Source organism: Aquila chrysaetos, chromosome 1, assembly GCF_900496995.4.
Source record: "Aquila chrysaetos chrysaetos chromosome 1, bAquChr1.4, whole genome shotgun sequence".
In the NCBI taxonomy this organism is placed as follows: Eukaryota; Metazoa; Chordata; class Aves; order Accipitriformes; family Accipitridae; genus Aquila; species Aquila chrysaetos.
In genome coordinates this window covers 48,906,356-48,930,433 of record NC_044004.1, presented here as the reverse complement: position 1 = coordinate 48,930,433, position 24,078 = coordinate 48,906,356, and the positions used below count along the sequence as shown (strand labels likewise).

The following is a 24,078-nucleotide window of genomic DNA, read 5'->3' as shown; positions in this document are numbered from 1 at the left end:
GGGTGAGAGCTAGTACTAATGAAGGGTGAAATCATGATTGTCAATTCCTTGATCTGCTTCATACTTCCTCACTCACTGTACACGCTAGGACTCTTACTTCCAAGAAGTTCTTGCTCTCCACTTTGTGCCTATCAACCACAAAAGATAAACGAAGCCAATGTTTGCCCAGAACACGCAAACACATTAGTGAAAGACAGGACTCTGCAGCACCTGCCATCCTCTGTCAATGACAAAATTTCTCATGGGGTTTTTTTGTTCTTATTTTTGTGGAGATGCACCCTGCTCCACAGGTGGGTTAGCTGCTAAGTGTTGTTTCTCAAGAGTTAAAGGCAGGAGACAGGCGCCCGCATATAATGATTCTTTTAAAATATATTTCTGATCATCTTCATGATCCTGTGTTCAGTACTAACATTACAACAGCATACATCATCAGTAGGTTCACTCACCAAAAGCATTTTTTGTACGGCAGAAATAAACTGGTTATCCCAATAGGATTTCCACACATACCTCTCTCTAGCTGACCACTTTGAAAACCTATCCATTTTTCCACAGGGTCATCATGTAAACAAAGCAAAAAACAGCCCTACATTTATAGCCATTCATAGGTAAACAAAATATTTTCCACTAGTCAAGCACTGCAGAGGCAAAGATAAAAATCAGGATGCACTAACTTCAGTAACGAAGTCTGGATTGCATAGAAATGTGTACTCATTTAAATGGCTTCCAATACTTTCTAATTGTTCATAAAATAAAAAAGCAACTTCAGAACACAGCAAGAGGAATAAAATCAATAGCTATCAATAGTGTTCCCTAAGATCATGAAACTGAATGCCCTACCAGCTTTAAATGATGGCAGTATTTCTTCAGCAAATATCCTAGGATGGGTGAGCTGGCATGACCTGACACACAGCTCAGACAGTAAGCAGATGGCAAAAAGGTACCCATAGTTCGTCACCCCAATTCACCTTCAAAGCTGGCCACTGGACCTGCTGTTTAATACTGCATAGGTCAGTGCTGACCCACTGACCTGCTCAGAGCATGCCTTGCCCTACCTAGCATGCCAGCTTCTCAGTGCAGAGACACACATACAGCTTTGCTTTTTATGTGCTTTTTATGTGCCAGAAAAATTTTCCAGATGAGCATAGACAGGATGATCTTCCTAGAGATGGATGCAGTTAGGAGGTGTAGACTTTGCATTAACATTAAAACCAGCATTGTTCTAGGGAAGAACGATAGTGTTTCTGCTTGACATTTCTATTTAAGTTTATCCGACTCATTGCCTATGCTATAATCTTAACATCACATTTAAGTTCCAGTTTTAGCAATTTACCTGTATTTAAAATGCACCTTTTTTAGTGAAGCTGCATTGTTGATCGTAACCATAACAACACTCTGCCAAATGCACTGTTTGAAGAGCTGGTTTAGTAACTGTCAGGGGAAAGGAAAGAATTAATGAGGAATTACACTGTTATTTACAGTCCACCTGCTGTAATACACACAGCTTCAGCTCATAGGAAAAGGATTTTAAAAGCTTAATCTTGACGGCACAAACGCTGTTTTGAGTCTCAGTGAATAGGAGGACTATTTCAAGTTCGAAACTATTCAGTATTTGAATGTTTTCATAGTGAGTAACTGCTTCAACTTGTATTGATCTCCTGTGTACATTTGTACTTTACAGAAGCCTCATCCCCTGCACTGGGGATGCTTTCAACGGTGGCCCCTCTCTAGCAGATTCTTGTGCTGAACTCAGAGTTTTCCCATTGGAAAAGGAAATATAAATAAAATAGCTTAGTGTCTACAACCATTACTATATAAACATACTGTGTTTAATCACAAGACTTTGCTTAGCATATGAAAGTCTATTCCAGCGCACTTCATCCGAATCCAAACAGGTTGGTAATCTGCAATATAAAGAACCAGTACCAGGATCTATAAGCTAATGTACACAGTTTTAACACTGCAGCTCTCCTAGAAGCACATTGTTACTATTTTAAATACTACAGGTCACAGACAATTTTAGTGAGCTAAGAAGTATTCATCGACACACAAAATATTAATTTCTAATTAAGGCAGTTCCATTATTCACAAGCAGAATATCCACCAGAGCATCAGCCTCTAATGTCAGGCAAGAGAGGGAACAAGTCTAGTACTAGAATGATTTTCTATCATCTAGGCTCAGTTTTCTATTACACAAGTGCTTTTCAGACAAAGTCTTGCAATGGACTATTTGGGATGCAAACTTTTTTGTCTCTAGAGACTATAGTTTGCTTGTTTAGGAGATCACATACCTCCTAATGCTCAGGGCCAGGTAAAGGAACATGTAAAGCCGGCCTCTTTCAGCCTTCCCATCTGCCATCTAACCATGAAAAGGTTAAACACAGTTCTGCAACTTCAAAAAGTGAGCTAGAGGACTGGACTCAAAAATATAAGGTGGTACTTATATTTGCATTACCAGCTTTTTGGCTCAAGTGCTTGGCCTAATTACTATCTGAACACCACCAAAATTTTAAATTCTCTATCTAAAATTTTTTTTACATCTTAAATTACAGGTAATATTAATATTTCGGTGGCGCTGTCAATGCATGGTTCAATGTTTACTACAAATCAAGTTAGCATGATGGTTGTTTATTTTGTAGGGAAAAACTAATTTATAAAGCAATTAGGATTTAGACAATCCTAAAATAATGCTCAAGAATCCCATGAAAAGTTGCAAACAGATAAACAAAATTTGTAGTGCTTTTTTCCAATGATTTTGAGAAGCTGAGAGTTTAAAGAAAGCAAATTTTTTAGAGCAATGGTTCTACCAATTATTACTGTATTTTAAAAGTTTGGTTGCCTATTGATTGCATGAGGGATGATGAATCCCTAAGGAAAAGGTATGCAACTGTAAAAGCCCAAAGAAAGGTCTCGAACAGAAGCTGGATCAGACCCATTCAGACCCTTCCAAACCCCTACACTACTTCTAAAACAAGTGTTTCATTGAACAAGCTCTCAATGAAGAGTGAGCAAAGCAAGCTGAACGTGCCCCCACCAGCTACAAGCCAGGCAGTAGCATTCTGAAGAAGCTGCCAGCAGCAGAACAGCCTCACACTCCCCATTTAGCAAGAAACAGCAGTACTTCAGCTATGAAGTCCCCAGTACGTGTGGCTATTCTGAGCAGGGAAGCTGCTCCACTTTGCCCAAAATGCTTAAGAAATATTAATAGGGTAAAAAAAAAGTCCTACCTCTCCAACTTTAATCAGGTGATTACAACACCCACCAAAAGACAAATAGATCCAGTGTTGCTCAAAGCAAAGGAAGAACTCAACTGGGTCTTTCTAGTGACCACAGCAATCACTAAACTGTTTGGGATTTCAGTTCTGCACTTACTTTGTGAATCTATTGATTCACTTCCTTTATTTTTAACTTTCAAGTCAAATGAAACATTTTGCTTGATCCTTTTCCTCCCATTTTAAATTTCAACATAAACCCCCCTCAAATTGTCAACAAATTTATATTTGCTACATGTTCTTCAGAATACTGTCAAATCTAACATTCAGCTGCTCAAAACCTCTCATTTTCTACAGTATATATTAAAAGAAACCTGGAGATAACTGAACCGACTGATTGTAATGTTAATCCATTGCTGTCTCACTATTTCAACCTACTATAAACCTCACAGGACAGGACGAGGGTTTGGGGTTTTTTTTGCTTAGTACAATGCTGCTGTTAGTACAACGAAGGTTTTACGACTAAACTTAATACAGGAAAAAAACTAAGTATTACTTTGATGTAGCTTTCTCTATATTGTAGTATTACATGTTTAAATAATTCTCCCCTAACAAAAAAACCCAAAACAAAACACCAAAACACTGATTTGCCAGTAAAGCAGCACATAACCGAAGAGACATAATTTGCTGTTACAGGATTTCCTCTGTTTCTGCCTTGGTTTGTTTTCTTTAATCTGACATAATAGTAACTCAGAGTATGTTTGTTGTCTGACTGCATACAAAGAGAACACTTCCACAGAAAACATGAGTTTTAAAAAAACCCACACCAAAAATCAAAGTCTACACCGTAAGTGGGCAGGACTCTGGCCTGGTGAACTGCTGTATTTTCAAAGACAAAGGCAGAGCCTTCCCCACGCAATCCGCACAGCTCCAGCACTGCCGCACCATCCCACCAGGTCACCTTTGCTTTCTTAGCTTATTGAAGTTTTCCAAAAACATCTTTTTAATCAAGGACTTTTTCAATCAAGCTGCCAGCCTGCAGATCCAAAAATAGCTCAATGCACAACCTGGTAACAAAACTCAACTGCCATGGTAACCGGAGATGATATTTCATTGAAGGCACTCTATCAAAAGGTGCATGTTTCCAGCACAGATACAGAATGAAACCTAATATAAGCCAAGTAAGTTATAGTTGCTGTTCTTCTATTAAGAGCATTATGAAACATATCAGATATTCACCTTACTCCTCACAAACTGATTTTCTACTCTATACACTCCCCTACTATGCCCATTTTAACAGTCCAACAGTGTGAAGGCATTTTGCCAAGGCTGTCTGCTCTCTCGTTTGACCTGCCGCTTTCATGGTTTTTTTTAGGTTAACTGAGAACATGAAGTACATTAAGTACATCTGTACTTAAGACCCATAGTCTCTATCAAAGAAAAGTGTTGATTGTTTGAACTTTACTGTACAAATCTCATGTTATTCCTCTCCTCCAAAATGGGAGGTTTGGGCATAATTTTTTAATTTTCACCATTTTTCTTGTTATCAGCCCACATCATCTGTGCAACCCCATGGGAGTTCACTCTGTCTCACCTGGTGAATTCTTCTGTTTCTGAGGTCCGACATTGACTTAACTACAAGAAAGGGGGGTGGGCTAGAGTATTTTTGTAAATACTTTGCATTGTATCATGCACAATGACTCTCAAGTACACATCACCGCACTATTGCATGGTTGAGTTTTGGCACATAGCTTGTAGGAATTTTTCTCTTTGTAGATGGTCAATTCTGTTGGATTTTATTCATAAAAGAAAAAAGAGACACATACATTAAGAGCTGGCACTATGGATATTTTTTCATGCTGTTCTGCTACACAGCTTCCTTTCAGGGCCAAAATCTGCACTCTCACATTTACCACAGCAAATTTTGTGTGCTTCAAGGAGAATATACTGTTTCCTGTATTCATGTTAGATTTCTCATTAGATGAGATCTCAGTGAAGGGAGATGTCCACAAATTACTCAGCTGAGACCACTAATTTTTCCTTTGTGACTTAACTCAAAGTTCTTCAAAGGTGAAAACTTAGTGAGCTAAACCAATGTCTCAGACATATTCATCTGATTTGCAGCATTCTGAATACACTATCAATTTCATATGAATGATCAGAAAAACAGTAATTGAAGAAACTGCAGTTTAAAAAAACAAGTGGCCTCAAAATGTTCCAAAACACTCCTAATTTTAAATGTTATTTATGTGAACCTCTTCATATGTTTAGCAAATGTACTACATGCTGTATGAAAATGCCAAAAGTAGTTTAAAAATAAACTGTTTTTTCCTACAATACTATATGAAAACATCATTAATCATCATAAAAATGGCCTTGTTTTCTTTAAAAAGGATGCATCCCCATTTTACTTTGATGCATATTACAATCTGCTATATATTAAACTTTCTATAATACATGGAGTTAAGCAAAGTTTGGATTTTGTTTTTCCCAAAAAGAAATTTTGGTGTTTCAACTTTTGTTTTCAACCTGTACTGTAATAAAAATAAAGCAAAACTTTTTCATGCAATGAAAATCTCCTAAGATGCGACTGTTAAACATCAACATTTCCATTTTCTTCAATAAAACAGAACTTGCCAACATCCTTAACAGGAATGAATTTATTCTGGTGCTCTGAACCAAATAAAAAAGTTTATTTTAAGTCAGTTTGACACTAAATCGCATCTACACATGGTGCCATAGTACAATAATGGAAGTAGTACAGCACTAAATTGCACACTGCCAAAACAAGGCAAGTATATCAATGGAGGAACTGTTCAGCACAGGCTCTACACTTAACTCCTCTTTTTGCATCCCCTACCAGGCACTGTTAAAGAGATGAGATGCTGGAATTAAATCTGCCTTTTGGCTGATAAGTTAATGATTCTTATATTCTTAAATTTGTGTGTCCTTCAGGTGTATTCCTCCTTTTATTCTTCTCCAACAGCCTAAGCTCCTAGACTGCTCTACATCTCTTACAGGACATTTTAGTCATATAGAATATCCTATTCAGTTAAAAAGAAATCAGAATGCATCTTTGTGCTGGTTTTGGCTGGGATAGGGTTAATTTTCTTCATAGTAGCTAGTATGAGGCTATGTTTTGGCTTTGTGCTGAAAACAGTGTTGATAATACAGGGATGTTTTAGCCATTGCTGAGCAGTGCTTGTACTGCAACAAGGCCTTTTCTGCTTCTCACCCCACCTCACCAGCGAGGAGGCTGGGGGGGCACAAGAAGTTGGGAGGGGACACAGCTGGGACAGCTGACCCCCACTGACCCAAGGGATGTCCCAGACCATATGGCATCGTGCTCAGCAGATAAAGCTGGGGGAAGAAGGAGGAAGCGGGGGGGGACGTTCGGAGTGATGGCGTTTGTCTTCCCAAGTAACAGTTACACATGATGAAGCCCTGCTTTCCTGGAGATGGCTGAATACCTGCCTGCCGATGGGAAGCGGTGAATGAATTCCTTGTTTTGCTTTCCTTGTGCACATGGATTTTGCTTTACTTATTAAACTGTCTTTACCTTCAACCTGCAAGTTTTCTCACTTTTACTCTCCCAATTCTCTCCCCCATCCCACCAGAGGGGAGTGAGCAAGCGGCTGTGTGGTACTTAGTTGCCAGCTGGGGTTAAACCTTGACAATCTTAAAGGAAACGAATTATTTTTTTAGCAAGTCAAAATTTCCCCAAAAGAATGTTCATTTTGCAGAAGCTGTAGTTTTGTGCTGAAAAAAATTTTTTAATGCTGAACTACTGACCAGCTCTTGTAACAAGGCTTGTCTCTTGTACTCAATATGTATTTTTGGGCATAAATAAGTAACAGATGGTATCATGACAAAAGGTTGATCCATGTATCTTCAAGTCAATGGAAAGCTCTCCAAATTCCTCACTGTATTGGGTTTCCATGGCAAGGTTTTGGTAGCGGGGGGGATTACAGGGGTGGCTTCTGTGAGAAGCTGCTAGAAGCTCCCCCTGTGTCCAACAGAGCCAATGCCAGTCAGCTTCAAGTTGGACCCGCTGCTGGCCAAGGCCGAGCCCATCAGCGATGGTGGTAGCACCTCTGGGATAATGTATTTAAGAAGGAAAAAAAGTTGCTGTGCAACAGAAACGGCAGCTGGAGAGAGGAGTGAGAACATGTGAGAGAAACAACCCTGCAGACCCCAAGGTCAGTGAATAAGGAGGGGGAGGAGATGCTCCAGGCGCCGGAGCAGAGATTCCCCTGCAGCCCGTGGGGAAGACCATGGTGAGGCAGGCTGTCCCCCTGCAGCCCAGGGAGGTCCACGGTGGAGCAGATATCCACCTGCAGCCTGTGGAGGACCCCACGCCGGAGCAGGTGGATGCCCCCGAAGGAGGCTGTGACTCCATGGGAAAGCCTACGCTGGAGCAGGCTCCTGGCAGGACCTGTGGGGAGAGGAGCCCACGCTGGAGCAGGTTTTCTGGCAGGACTTGTGACCCCGCCGGGGGGACCCACGCTGGAGCAGTCTGTGCCTGAAGGACTGCAGCCCTTGGAAGGGACCCACGCTGGAGCAGTTCGTGAAGAACTGCAGCCCGTGGGAAGGACTCACATTGGAGAAGTTTGTGGAGGACTGTCTCCCATGGGAGGGACCCCATGCTGGACCAGGGGAAAAGTGTGAGGAGGAAGGAGCAGCGGAGACAATGTGTGATGAACTGATTGCAACCCCCATTCCCTGTCTCCCTGCGCCACTCACGGGGAGGAAGTAGAGAATATTGGGAGTGAAGTTGAGCCTGGGAAGAAGGGAGAGGTGGGGGGAAGGTGTTTTAAGTTTGGGGTTTATTTCTCATTACCCTACTCTGATTTGATTGGCAATAAATTAAATTAATTTCCCCACGCCCAGTCTGTTCTGCCTATGATGGTAATTGGTGAGTGATCTCTCCCCGTCCTTATCTTGATCCATGAGTCTTTCGTTATATTTTCTCTCCCCTGTCCAGCTGAGGAGAGGAGTAATAGAGTGGCTTTGGTGGGCACCTGGTCTCCAGCCAGGGTCAACCCACCACACTCACAGAAACATTCTCAGTAAAATATAAAGGAGGAAGGTCACAGCCTCTGTTTTAGGCATCTAATTTAGGTAGGACTCACAGAAACACAAGCCTAAATATCTTACATAGTCAGAAAAAACAGAGAAGCTAAGTTAAATGCTTATACTGCTCTTATGTACACTGTGTGAATGTTACTTTCTCTGCAACCTTTTCATACTAGGTTTAAATACTAATACTGTCAAATGAACACAAACCAATGGCTGCTGCCTTTTACTTGGCCTTCATGGGAGTTTCCTCTGCACAAAGTGACTAGCTAGGGGACTTGTTCCAAGAATACGAACAGCCCATTTACCTGAGGACTGACACATGAAGTCACAATGGCCCAAAGACTATTATTAATTTTGTTGATTTGAAACAGCTTCCTTGAACCAGGGCTACAGTAAGATGATAACCATCTTTTTATCCAGCTCTAAAGAAGGGTATCACCAAGATCAATGGAAAAATGAATTATATGCCCTTGGGTGAAGGAAAATATTAGTGCTTGTAACATAATGAAAGTTTATCAATTCAATTGTTAATCCCAAAGTCTTAACTTTAAGCACTGCATAGGTTTTCTGCCACACTTGTGATTGTATCCTGTGACTTAGAATTTTAATTACCTGCTCAGCCATAACTATAAATACACTGTTCTTCAGATATAGCTTGTTAGGTAATGGGAAAATAAACAAACATAGCTCAAACAGTTTCTTAGCCAGAAGATCTCTTCAACTTGCTCTGTTCTAATCAATTCACAAGTGCTGTTCATAGATCATGCATGGATCAGATATCTACAAAAGGAAACATAATGAAGCCAAGATGTTGTTTACACCAACACTAGAAACAAATGATAGCAAGAGTCACGAACTAGCAGAGGAACTGGTTTACAGTTCCCTATCCATACATTTTTCTAGTTACACAGTACTTAAAGTGGTTTTTCTTGTGGACAGTCTATCATCAATCAAATGAAAAATACTTCATTTCAATTTTTTCTCAAAGGGTAATGCAATAAATGTTATTTATTGAGTATAAGAGCATGTCACAAACAATAAATGCAGTATCTAAAAGCTAAAATAGCAATCAAATATCACTAATAAAGACTTGTTCAGAATTCAAAAAACTTTTTAATGGAATATCTATCTGCTCAGTGAAAGGCTCTTCCTTCACACCCTCACTGAACGTATCTATATATGACATCCACATGTCACAGTACTTGAAAAAAAAAGATGGAGGCCCTTCAAGGAGCTTGGATGTGGCTCAACTTCATAATACCTATGTATCAAAAGCACCACTGATATATTCTATGCAGTCAGTGGTCAACCAGCTGGTATGATATCCTGTATTGTGAACACAGCTCACTATGCAAAGCTAAAAGCTTTCTTAATATATCCATACAATTGCTTTAACAAAGCAACAGCCAGAAGCAAGCCACAGCAGTGAAGAATTCAGGTTACAGTTTTTATTTTATTATTTTATCCATTTCTCTTTTAAACATGAAAAAGGGAATGGGGGAAAAAAGTTAATCTTTAGTGAGTATTCGAAGTGCAGCACTCCAAAAACACCCCCGAAGAAAACTACAGTGAGATAAATTTTCAAATCCACAATCTAGATGCTGTAAAAATAGAAACTACATGTGCCATGGAGAACAGCATCATCTTGCATATAATTTTAATGTATTGTAGGGCAATGTAACAAACTGTTAGCTACTAATTAATTTAAATCTCATAATACTGAAAACATCTCTGTCCACTTCCACATATAATGCTAAGAGCTATAATGAACATAATAAGTCAAAAAGACTAGTGCATTGATTTTCATTGCTCATTTCTAAATGCTCTGTCAGTGAGAAAAATTAAACACTTAAAAAAACCCAAACTTATCAGTAAGGCAAATTCATGGAAGGCTCCAACACCATCCCTGTGCCTCCTTTTAGGTCCTCTAATAATGAAAAGAGCAGATAAAACAGAATATGCCATACTTCAAATTGGAAAAACTGCAGAACACATCAGTAACAGACTGCACATCCATGACATCAGAAAAACAAAGACCAAAACTGTAATATGATCTTGTTTGGCTTATGGGTTTGGGGATTTACCTCCTGAAGAATTCCTATCTCTTGTCATACTTGTCCATTGCCCTCTGTTCACAAAATGCAGCCCACAAAACTAGATAAAGTCCCCCACATAACCTTCAGAGAGACACATATAAATTAGGCCATATATCAAAGCATATGAAGACAGCTTTAGCATGATGAAAACTGGAAAATGTCACTGTCCTAACAAGAAGTAAGGAGGAAGAGCTCAAAATCTCTATTCCCTAACAGTGAGCCACTTGTTTCATTTCCCTCTGAATACCAAACAGTTTTGCAGCAATTTAACCTGCAAAGATTGCAAAACTTGTGTGACAAATTGGCAATTTTAATGTTTATTTTGTTTATAATGTGTATTTTTTGCCAAGAGTTTAAAAATCATTCTGCTCGCCAGTGACTGAGCAAAAGCACTATTGTAGGTAAACGTGGAAGAATATAAAAGGAAAAAGTGTATTCTTCAGAAAAGAAAAACCACACACCATTAATATTAGTAAGTTAAAATTAGTCTGGCCTCATGAATTACCCAGGAGATCTGATTAAGTGCAATCAGATTCCAAGCGCTGTAACGTTGGGAATAGTGTCTCTGACCTATATGCTCTTCTCATCATGAAATGTCAGCAATAACGACCTCAAGCAACTCCACGCTGAATTTGGTCTGCCTTTGATAAAATACCATGATAGATCTGCAAAATAATAGTAACTTAGAAACTTATGGTCTTCATGATTAAGCATGACATTTTTCCTATACAAAGTGCCAAAACTGGAAAAAAAAAAAAGGCCAAAAGGTCACAATCTGAGGAAGAAGCCTTTCAAAAAGAGAGGACTGCTGCAAAGCCAGTGCTGCTAGCATGATCCACAGGGGCTCTCTCTGACAAGCCTGCTTGGGCAGTTTTAAAATGACCAGTTAAATGCCTATGGAGATCCAGCTTCCTAATTATTGATTGACCTATATATTTTTGGCATCAGCTATGCCCCTGAGACTCTGATTTGACAGGCAGTTAAAAGTCCTCAGTTAAATAAATTCTAAAATAGCCAAGACAAGCAGACCAACTTCCTAAGAACATTAGTTTCTTCCGTTCATCAGAGTATTTTGGGGACCATGTAAGAAAGTGAAAATAGGCACCATTTTGAAAGAGTAGAGCCTTCTAACATTTCATATGCCAAACAGCTAATATATACACACGTACAACAGCCAAAAAGATTTTTACAACATATAAAATAATTCCCTGTGCCATGACCATCATAAAGCAAAACCGTTGATCTAGATACATTCATATGCAAGGGCTGGCTCTCAGGTAAAATGATAGCTGCAGTTTACTTAACCACTCCCTGAAAAACACCATTGGACATTTGTAGATACGCTGGTCATGTTCTTTCCAGCTGACATTGATAACTATTTTAAGGTTAGAAAGCAGACTACAGGGGCTGCTTTGTGGCCATGGGAAAAGTAATTCAATCTGTGAGATTCAACCTGGTTTTGGAAAAATTCACCCAGATTTGCTTCTGCCATAATTGCTTTCTTGCTCTCTTCGTCACTCCTTCACTGAACCTCTCTCCAGAAACCAGAAGGACGAAGAGTCACATCAGGAAGCAAAAGGCAGAGAAAGACACTTATAAAGCTAATCATTGAGTCAAATAGGGAGGCAGCTGGATATTTTAAGACTGTGAGCAGAATGGGGACTTATTCTAGCACAGTGTGGGGAAAAGTTAGGACAGAAACAGAGATATGAAATGAAAGGACAAGCATCTTGAAGGGTCTTTTATTGCTCCTCAAGAGTAAGACCTAAAAATTTCAGGAATTCAGATATTATTGTAAAAAATAATGTTTTGATTATTTCTCACAATGATGAATAGATTTATGGCTGAAAATAGTGTTAAGTGGCATACTGCTTGTCCTGTATTGTACTGGCATTTACCACGTTTCCCATTCTCCTGTTTATTCCAGTGAACGCAAAGGCTTCATATTAAACCTAAATCCTCCATCCTCCTCTAGAATTATTGCCCAGCAGAATCTAAGTTTCAACTGTATGACGTGACTCCAAATAAAAAAAATCATTGTCAAGGAAAAGATATATGTTGTATAATTATAGCCTTTCTGAATAATAGACTCATACAGTACCTGTGGATGTATCCACTGTGAAAAAAGAAGAAAATTCTCCTGGGACCAGTTCATATGTGACAACGCCATATATTCCTGAATCTCTGTCTGTGGCAACAACATTGATGATCTCTGTTCCTGGCTGTGTGTGACTGCTGATGCTCGTCACATAGACGGTTTGTTCAAAAACAGGTTGATTATCATTAATATCTTCTATCTCAATGCGAACAAAAGCTTGGGCACTCAGCCCACCCTGTTGGATAAATCAGAAAGATAAAAACAAAAACCAAGGTCAATTTTAAAAGTGTACACAATAGAATGATGCACATCTGGCTTCAGCCCATCATTAGGAAATGGAACATGGTACAACAATACTGAGCAATGAAAAAGTCTGTTAAAAACAACTTATGATATCTGTAATATCCCAAAATATTGCGTTCAGGCAAGCTACACACTCAGAACAACTCCAGTGGGCTGACTGAGTAGACAAAGAAGTTCAACTTCTCACAACAATGAGGCCTGAACATGGAGTTATTTTTGTAAATACTAATGAACCCTACTCATGTCAAATCCTTGCTAGTCTAACCTTGCTTGTTTTTACTGTAATCATCTTCACACCACTTACTCCTTCACAAATAAAAGTCAGGGCTTTCTGCCCTAGAAACACATGTCCCCTAAGTGACTGTGGTATTCCAGTAAAGCAGGAATAACTTCCTTCTATCTTTAAGTCTTTCAGATTTAAAAGCGTGACCATCATAACAGCAAATATGAGGCTTTTTCAACTACTGATTAGGAACACAGACTGAGAGCAGAGCTGTGCAGGACCGCCAAAAGCTGACTTGTCAGGCTGCTGCCTGCAAGACCCATCATAAATTTACCACCCTGGCAGGTTCAAGCAGTTCTGCTCGTGCAGCATGCGTGTGTGTCTATACATATATATTTTTTTGTGTGTGTGTATATATAAGTGTGTGTGTGTATATCTCTCTCTCTATATGTATGTATGCATGTGTGCTTGTCTACATACCCACACCTTCACTTTGCGTACACAGACAGAACAATACCAAATTCAACTGAAGCACATAGTTGAAATGATTTGTTGATGTAAAATTCATAACTGATTACATAAAATCATTTCCAGTGCGTCTGTGATTTTGCAAGGAAAGAGGTCTCATCACGCTTTCTAGGGGTCTTGGCTCAACTTCTCTGCTCTTGTTTCTTTTCCCTACACAAAATGCTGGGAAAAGAGCCAGGCGTTGGGCGCAGCTTTGGCACCGTACCTCTTTGTGACCCCAGCCCAGTCACCGCACTGCTCTTCACATGGTTGAGGCTCCTGCTACAGGTGCCCACCAAGAGCCCACTGAAATACCACGTGGGCAGCCGTGGTACCACATTTAGCCTTGTTCTGCAGTGAAACCGGAGAAGCAAGGAGCAACTGCAAGCTGGCTTATTAAACTATGCTACAACAACATCACAATTTGCCATGGCAAAGCACTGAATTTTGTGTCAGTCTGGAAAAAAGACAATTCTGTGGGTGCTGAAGTGTAGATCCCACAGGGGCCCAAGTGAAACAAATCGCAATTTACTTCTCAGAGGTACTACCTTGTACTCCCTGCAGACTCCCTCCCATCAGTTTGGAGGGGTTCATATTTCCAAGGTTATTTTACAGCTGTAACAACTACAAACATTTTTAAAAGAAAGCAGCTCCGCTTGTGGCACAGCTAACAGCAAATGCTGGGACACTGGCAAGTGCGACAGAGGCACAAAGCAGCACATGTATGTATAGCCTGTACGTGCTGTACGTAGTACATTAAGATAAGATACAGATGGAGGAAGAATCCTGCGCTCCTCAAAGGCACACTGAGCATGCTGTGCTTGTACCAATTAGTCACTTACAGAAACCGCTGACACAGATCAGATGTTGGTGCGTACACATCACAAGCTATGCTGAGCTAGTCCAAACAATTTTGCAGTCACAGTAGCTATGTTATAAAAAAAATAACTAGGTTGCAGAATTCTGCAACCTAATTGTTCATGTCAATTATTTTTAAACCTGACCTTCATGAAACCATCCAATGATTCAGACTGGATACCACTCCTTTAGACTTGCCCTGCAGCATAATAATATCCCCCCAAATTATTTTTGATGGTTTGCTTTTTATGTCCACAGGTTCAGACTTACTTTTGGGAAAAAAATAGTATCAGCATTCTCTTCCACATTTCCACAGGGATTTTTGCGTTGTTCCATTTTGTTTTTTTCTTCCACGTAATATTACCTCTGTTGGGTGGCAGTCACATTCCCATGAAGGCTCAAGTATGTGGAAAATTAGGATGATCTTCTGCATCACGTGTCTATGTTTCATCCGCAGACTAGGAGATCTGGCCCACATCCTCCTGGTATGCTTCCAGGGCTCACGCTGCTGCGGAGGCAGCCAGCAGCCAGGACACGTGCCTGGGGACTAGGACTGTGAAGTGTACCGGGCTAGCATCAGCCTCAAAACTACTCAGACAGCCATGAAACCCTGTGCCGCTATGGAGAAGTGGAGGTGTGCGGATCTAGCAGACTCACTGCCAACACCCCAGCCATGCTTCAGGGTGAGTCCCTTCCCCAATAGCTTGATTTCCACAGGAAGGAAATTCCTGCACAGGAGCTAAAAGGGGGGGCCCCATGTGCTCTGTTCACTGTCAGAAGATGCTCTGCATCTCCACAGCTTTCAGGTACTTTAGGACAGAAATGAGAAATTTTTAAGGCAAGAGGGCCAAGGAAGAAGTGAGGTCAATTATAAAAAGCATCTAAAAAGATGGTTGGAACAGCATGAAACCAAACTGCAAAAACTTATTAGAACTTGTGTGAAACTGCTTCTTCCAAGTTTAATTATTGCTAAACAGACATAAAAAAAAAAACCAACAAAAAACAACACTCTTCAGCCAATTTGTATTTCTCCTATGGAGTTATGTAAAGACTCCAAAGTCTTTGGAAATTGATTAATTCTAAGTATGTGGGGGAACCTAATCTCTCAGAAGACAGACCAAATTTTATGATAGAGACAGATCCTTCTTTTCCTGAAGAAGCAGTGCATCCCCTCACACATAAGTCAAGTACGATATTAACTTATTACCTTAACAATATTAACTGGTTATGCTCAGTGCTTGCTCTGGCTATAAAAATTTTTAAGTATCATCCCAAGTGAGAAGGAACAAACTGCTTCTATTTCTAACCACACGGATATACTTCATCTACTCGGAAGCAAGCACGACATAGTAGATCTTCCAAAATATGAAAGCTCATTTAAACAAGTCTGTTGCTGACAGAAAATTGCATTTGTCAAAACATGTTACAAGCAACAGAAAGACACAGTTTTTCATTTTGAAATCCCTCTTCTCAAACATTCAAGTATTTTTAACTACTGTAGTGCTGTTTGCTGCAAAAAAAAAGTCACAATTACAACAGCTTCTTTGTCAGACTCCTGAGAGTTGTGTCCCCTGTGGAACAAAAAGGGGACATAAGAAACTACCACCAAGTCAAAATAACCACAAGTATTATTTTCTTTACTTTGGCACGACCAAATTTGTGTGAAAATATAAAGCTATTAGTACACCTCTTTATCGTGTCTCAAAAAAAAAAAAAAAATCCTACCATAGAAATGGTGCTATTTTGAATAGCTGTATTTCTTCATCTCGATGCTGTAAAAGGCTTAAGAATCTGTCAAGATTTCCACTACAGCCTCCAAAGTTTTTGTCAGTGAACTGTACTGTCAAATTTTTGTTCCAAACTAAACTGTGACATACAGGATCCCTGACATGAAGACATATTTTCTTTTTTTTTTTTTTTTTTTTCATTAAACCTAAAAGATATGTCACCTTGAAGTTGTAATGCTGTCAAAATGGAGAGACATCGCCAATTATCTCAAAAGCCTTAACTTCTTCAGAAGCCTGTCAGTGTCAAGTGCTTACCTCTATGTTTCAATTGCTTCAGCGTAAAAGACAAAGAAAACTGGACAAGCAGTGTGGTTTACCAAAACGCAAGAGATGAAGAACAAAGTATTTTTCTATGCAGAAAGGCATTAAGAGAGTCGCTAATACAGCTGTCGATGATGTATTGAACCTTTTGTAATGATTATGTAGCAGCTAAAAAACTGAAGACTTAGCATTCCTTATAAAAGATACAAGGACACTTCTTTTCATCTCCAGTTGATTAGTATTAAAATAAGATGACTTTTAATTGCCTCCCACCACCATTCAATGGCAGTCCATTCAAATCCTCATTAAGGGCAGTCCTATCACAGCACTCAAGAACGTCACTTGGAGAAAACAAAACCCAAGTCAGTCCACTCTGCAAAGGGAAAAGACAAAAAAAAACCACAAACCCAAACCTCTGGACTTTCAGTAGGTTATACAGGGGTGTGTGGCACCCCTTATACTGGTGGAGGACAAAGAGTGGAAGAACGTCCTGCCTGTGCTCTGCAGTTTTTGAAACTTCTTGCCACACTAATATTAGAGTCGGTACACCGGCACGTGGACTGTGTTACCTACAGAGATGTTTGTTGCTGGAATTAGCCCATGCCTGGTAGCAGCTCTCACAAACATAGGTCATCCAGTCTTCCCCAGCTTTTGAAGAAAACTGTGGGCCAGCTCCTCCCAGAGTCAACGTTGGACACTCCTGAATGCCCCTCATTCTGCACCAACCCCAAGATTATGCAACTCAGATTTTGGCTTTGAAGGCCAGGCAACTGTTGTCTGTAAGCAGATAGTACAGATGCCACTAGACAGAATTTAAATTAGCATTATTCCAATTAAATTTCTCTGGATTGTGACAGGTTTTCTTTAACAGCTGAAGTCATTACTGTTTATTTGGTTGAAAGAAAGAGAGAAGTGATGGGCATCATAAAAAATGCAAATGAATAAACAAAATGATTGAATTATGCATGATACATAGCAATAAAATTTGCCACTGTACAGCAGCAAAAGTATGTGCTGTTAAAAAAAAAAAAAAAAAAAGGTTTCCTGTGTGAAAGTGAATTCACATTAAGACTCTTTAAGGCAGAAGTACACAAAACAAGCATAAACGAAGCATAAATTTACATATGTAGTAGTTTGGAGACCCCTAATCAAACAGGGAAGAACACACAATGGAGTGTCCACTTCAGTCATGTTGTGAAAGCAAACAAAAAAAAAAAAGCCAAACAATAGAATTAAAACATATCAGACCTAATTTGCACATATTCAAAACCAAAAAAAGTACTAATTTTGTCCTCTATACTGCTTTGGAAACATGCGTATACTTTTACTAGAATTCCTGTTTTTCTGTATTTTCCTTTTGCAAGTCTTGATTTCACAGTATGTCTGATCTAAATCTCTCTCAAGTGCTTGTGGGGCTTCTCCAAGCAACATACCTTCACCCAATTTTTTTTTTTCCAGAGAGAGAAAAAAAACTACAATCTTAATATCATTACAAGAAAATTTCAGCTGACTGTAAATTCAAAGAATCCCCAAATGCCTACTGAAACTGTTTCTGATCTGTCACAAGTGCATAAATAGAGCTGTTATGACTAAGGGTGCAGTTTGAATGGGGGGTGTCCCAGGCAGAGCTGGCATGTGAATCACAGGAGGGTCACCCTCACTACTGGAACAGCTCTCAGTCTGCCACAGTTCAGACCGAGACCCAAGGAGAGGGCTAGATGCAGATGCTGTGGGATTCAGCGCAAACACCTTTCTATAAACCTAGCTACATGACTTCTTTTCACATAAAAGCATTTCAAGGAGTACCACCAAATATGTATGTGAAGTAAGTGACTTTAGGACCAAAACTGGTGCTGCCAACTGAAAAGGCTAATGCTAATATTAAGATCAGTCTTATCTGCACTTAATCAGTGAGAGTGCTCCCACAAGCTCTCATGGGATGTTTATTTAACACCAGTTTAACAGAATCTGTTTTCCACTTGCCTCTCCGTGGGCTCTTGTGTGCAATTTCAGTTCTCCCATTACGCTTTCAATATAATGCATAAAAGACGTGACTGACAAAGCTCCAAAACTATGTAATGGAGTAGGCACAAACAGGTGGAGGAAACTGATAGTTTTGCTGTAAGATAAACTCAGCACCACCTGGAGAATACTTTCTTTTCCTCCTCATTTCTAATTAACTTTGTTATTTTCTTTCCTTTTCATCTCTCTCCCCCATCTTTGACAACATTGACCCTTCACTATTCCTCTGTCTTTTCTGTACACATTTCTCCCCGACTGTAGCCTCTACTTTGAACCCCACACCTAACATCTTTAACCCATCAAAATCAGCAGCGGAATACCAGGAGATAAAATACCCTACTATAATTCTGCTGTAAAGGTGGAGAGTGGATCAACGTAAGTTCAGGTATATTGAAAATTTTGAAAAGCTAATATTGAATTTAGGTGCTTTAGTATTTAGATGTCAGATGAGAAAATTTTTAGAAATCAATGGGATCTACAAAGTGCTGACTTCCAGTAAAAAGGTCAAGTCCTGCCTGTCAGAGACAGGCAATCAAGAATTGAACCCCTCTCCCAATCATTGAACTTCTGAAAACACAAGGTCCCTAAATGAAGATAAATGACAGACCAATTTAAAAATTAAATACTCTATAGTTTCAATGCATTGGCTGTTTTCCTTTAACTTTGGATGAAAGATTTATCATTGAAGCAGTAATTTATAAAAAAAAAAACGCATCAAGCTTTTTTCATGTAAACCTGTTTTCTTTCACATTTTCAAGATAATCTTCTGGCCCAGACCAGATATCTTAGAAACTTGTCAGAATTTCAGTGCTATTGTCCAGCTCTCATGTAGCTTTTATCAATAAGACTAATCTTGATATTCCAGATACATGTATGTATTCTTTACATTTATACAGCTTCAAAACATGTGATGAGAGGAAAAATGAAGTGATGAAGTATAGCAGAATACATAATTTTCTGCTGTTATACATTGCAACACTGACTGCTTTACTTTTCAAGGCTTGGACATCTGTACTCAAGTGTATGCTACAAAATTTTGCCTAGAAAGGAATTTCGAAGACAGAAATCACAAATCAGAGAAATTCCAAAATGGTCACATAGACTTAATTCTCCTGTAAAGATTACAGACACTGTCCTAACAAAAAGACTTACAGTCTTAAATTATTAGATGTTCAAATCAGAAAGAGCCAGGAAACAAATATACAAACAAAAAAAATATATTCTTATATAATTGTTTCTCCTCAAAAGAAACCTATGGGGAAGAAGAGGTACACTTCTAAAGGCACTATTAATACAAGAGAATGCTGCTGTAGCCTCTGAAATAAACACTGAATAGTGATAGCTAAAGAAAAAAAAAAAAGCAGATTGATCGCTTAACTATTACACATATATCCAAATTCAACAACATATGAACATACCCTCAACTACTACATTCTCAAAATGCAGCAATTAATACCAAGCATCAACTGCAGCTATTTAAGTTCATCCACTCATGAATATGGAAATCATAGTTCACTAAGTTTCTCCAGTGTACTGTAACAAAAAGCACAGACATTTTAATGAAAAATACAGTATTTCTAGCACAACTGCATTTTTTTAAATTTATATTAGATACGCTTAAGACAATATCTTAAATGCAAGGTTATTATTCAAAGTATGGAATAAAGACTGTATAGCCTGAAAATTTCAACATTTTTCAGCTCAAATTGTGCTGCAAAATGTAACGTGAATAACATTTTTTAAAGTGTCCTTATGTTAATTTAACATTTGAAGCCAACCAGTAACCTTTTTCTTCAGCCTCTTCACAGTTCACTACTAAAGCTAAAGAAAGTTAAGAAAAGTACCAGCTGGTCTCCTTCTGGGCCTCTCATTGCAAATCACCTTTGGATACTTTCACAACAAGATGAACCCAGGAATTATTTTCTTCCAGTCTTTTTCAGGAATTGTGCTACCGAAAATTTCTGTTACGTGGCACCCAGACATCTCGATGTGTTCCCACCAGAACGAATGTCTCTTCGCCCTCCTTGCCAAACAGAGATCTGAAATGGACTATTTCAGGCACAGGCAACTACCCTGCCCTTGCTGTACCGTGAATACCCACTTCCAAGCACCAGATCTTGTAAAGTGGGAAAACTTTCAGACACACCACTGCAGGGAGGCTGTACCCAGCCACAGCAGCAGCAATGGCATCAGCTAGCTAGGAAGGACAAGGAATTTATCCAGGAAAATCACTGGCACCCCCAGTAACCATGCAGCTCTAGCACAAGTTACTGGTTTATTACTGCTGCTGTCATCTTGAAAGCAGGGAGCAGAGATAACCTGGAGTCCACCAGTTCCAAGAGGAGGAGGAAAATCAGCAGGGACTAACACATCCTAGAAATGGTTTTCAACAACTTGTTTAGGAGTAATTGGGGATTTCACAGCCGATTTTATCAATTTGGGTCAAAATTTATGGTTCATGAAGTATCACTTTCTGCCCTCTGTAGGGGTAAGAAATTTTATTCAAATTAATGCAATTTTTACATACTCATTACATTCTCATTTAAGAGTATACAGCACATCCAAATTTGTAAATGCATTCACAAACCTGGCAGTATGGAAAGGTGAAACTTACCCCATCCGTAGCTTTTACTAAGAGATCATAAGTGGTTGGATCTCCTTCTCTGTCAATGTCTTGAGACACACAGATCTGACCAGTATGTGGGTCAATCTGGAAGGCTTTGGATTTTTCATAATAATGAAATCCATCGTAAAGAAAATACTCAATTTCACCAAACTGGTCAGCATCTGCATCTGTTGCCTTCACCTGCAGGGAAACAACAGAGATAAAAAATGAAGCCAGTGAAACTATTACTCATTCATTCAAAAATCACAGATACTTTGTTTTAAAGTTACCTGTTTGTGTTGTAAAAGCAAATGTGCATACACACAATAAATAGAAACATGTTCTGATACCTAAGCTGTCTGTCTGCAGTTTGTAAAATAATGACTCAGCTACTGACAGTATAATTATTGCAACAAGCATGTAAGATCGATTAGACCTGTCTGTAACATTACTTGTTTATCTGTCAATAATTATCTCGATCAAGTAGACTTCCCATGACTGGAAAAGCCATACACATTAAGCCATGTCAGTAGGCCGTACCTTAAGCTACTTTCCCTTCATGTTATTTTTACCAGTGGAGGTAGGTCTTATGAAAACCACATCACACATAGATCAGAACAGTGCTGCAGGACATTCTTACCTTATGTATTTTCTAAAAGACTCCCCAGAGCTTAATTTAGTTTTCACTTGAAAGAGGGCTTGGTGGCATAGTGATCCATACAAGTTAAGGCCTGGAGGTGGTTTTAATTTCCAGTCCTCTCTCCAAGGAGCTAGAGCTCTACCAACACAACTAAACGTGACCGTCACGTGCATGCACAGCACAAAGCAAGAGATGCACACACTGCAGCAAGTCCCTGTGAGAGACTTAACTACCTTTCCCATGGAGTCTTGCATGTAGCTGTAACTGCTGAATGACAAACAAGCCTAACATCTTTTCTTTTCAGCTCTATTAACTGCATCTAAAAAGCAGCGTGAATTCTGCTGTAAATCTCAAACAAGACGTGAAAACCTGGGGTGACTTTCAAGATGCTCTTTGCCCACAGGGGAATTGTTTTGGTATTAAGATATTGAACTGGGACTGAATTAAAACCAAATGAACAAAAACATGTCTTGGGAAGGCTGGAAAGCATGGAGGTGGGGAAAAGGAAACCATGTAAAAAGTGCCAAGGCAAATTATAAAGCTATATCTTACTCTGGACCAGTTACTTCCATCAGAATTTTAAAATTACAGATAGCCCAAAAGATACATGTTTTATTTCAATTATTTATTTTGCTTGTTGCGGTTTGTTGTTTGTTTTTAAGCACCCTGTGGACTCCTCCACTTCTCTATGGGTTGCTCAAGATTTGCTGTACTTCAGAAGAGGTATCACTGTGACTGTAATTGCACCACATACTCCAATGCACCTTTCCCCCGCCACAGACGGTTTCTTGCAGCACTGAAGGCCATTATACCAGAGTTTCTGGTGTTGCAAATAGAAAGCTTCTCCAGGGGAGCCCCTGTGCTCGCAGAGCCCTTCGCAGTCCTTTCACGCCCTTGCAGTTTGCATCCCATGGCTGCAGCACAGGGTGCAATGCGCAGCCACTCCTGACCCCAGTCCAACCACTTGTTCTGGGTAAGTTAAAGGCAAAACTCACGCTCAGCTTCAGGAGAACAAAGATCCAGCCCTGAAAATGCTTTACAGCTGTCTATAAATCAAGTCTACAACACACATATTTCATCAGCCTCGTACTTTGTTATTTCTGTCATAAAAAATAATAAAACGTAAGTCTAGTGTGCTCTTGGTACTCTCCCATCCTGATGCTATGGAACAGTAATTCACTTGACCCTTATAAGAAAAGTATTTCAATTTATTTCTTGTGCCTGAAATCTAATGTGGGTGACAATACTGAAAGGTTCTGTCTCCCTGTGCCTGCACACAGTTACATGTGTAAATGCTAACATTTATGTCTGCAGTTGAGCATGGGTGATTAATTATGGGTGTGCAATTCAAGGGTATTGTTAGAAGTCTAGCCCATTATGTTCAGCAACTTGTTTTCTTTCTTGCAAATTATGCAGTCCTCAGACTTTGAACTGTACATGCAAAGGCATAATAAATGATGAATTTAAATAAAAATGCTTCAGATACAGTTAAGAGTTATCACAGATTTTAGAAATTAAAGCACACGGTAGTCACTGTCCAAAACATGTCAGATTATAATAGCATACTGCACTAGTACCAATCTGTCCTGGTTTCATCTGGGATAGAGTTACTTTTCTTTCTAGTAGCTGGTATAGTGTTATGTTTTGGGTTCAGTATGAGAAGAATGTTGATAACACACTGATGTCTTCAGCTGTTGCTAAGTAGTGGTTAGACTAAGTCAAGGATTTTCTGGCTTCTCTTGCCCAGCCAACAAGAAGGCTAGAGGGGCACAAGAAGTTGGGAGGGGACACAGCCAGGACAGCTGACCCAAATTGGCCAACGGGGTATTCCGTACCATGGGACATCATGCCCAGTATATGAACTGGGGGGAGTTGGCCGCGGGGGCGGATCACTGCTCGGGAACTAACTGGGCATCAGCCAGTGAGTGGTGAGCAATGGCATTGTGCATCACTTTTTTTTTATATGTTCCAATTCTTTTTTTATTATTATTTTCATTTTATTATTATTATAATTATTATTTTCTTCCTTTCTGTCCTATTAAACTGTTCTTATCTCAACTCATAAGTTTTATATTTTTTTTCCCCCGATTGTCTCCCCCATCCCACTGGGTGGGGGGGAAGTGAGTGAGCAGCTGCGTGGTGCTTAGCTGCTGGCTGGGGTTAAACCACAACACAATCCTACGGAGTATTACAGCAGTTAAGTGCCTGAGAGCTGTGAATTACAGCAATCCAAACAGGAGGAAATGAAGGCAGCAGCAGGAATTTTCACAGTGGATTGATCAAGAGTGTTGTATGTCGGCAATATCACGGAGGTGATAGAGCTGAAAGGATTTATATGCCTTGGAGATGTAGGAGGCAAGAGACTATCAAATCTGTAACACCTCTGTTCT

At 39.5% G+C, this 24,078-nt stretch overlaps 1 protein-coding gene across 1 annotated transcript in view; it reads right to left on the bottom strand.

Annotated features, from left to right (window-relative positions):
* DCHS2 (dachsous cadherin-related 2) overlaps positions 1 to 24,078 on the bottom strand; it is a 121,368-nt gene that overhangs the window by 53,819 nt on the left and 43,471 nt on the right. Inside the window, exons 2-3 of the mRNA XM_030022948.2 lie at positions 21,058 to 21,249; positions 12,486 to 12,717 (exon numbers count right to left, since the gene is read on the bottom strand). Of these exons, the coding sequence (XP_029878808.1) occupies positions 12,486 to 12,717; positions 21,058 to 21,249 (424 nt within the window). The remainder of the gene's footprint in view (positions 1 to 12,485; positions 12,718 to 21,057; positions 21,250 to 24,078) is intronic.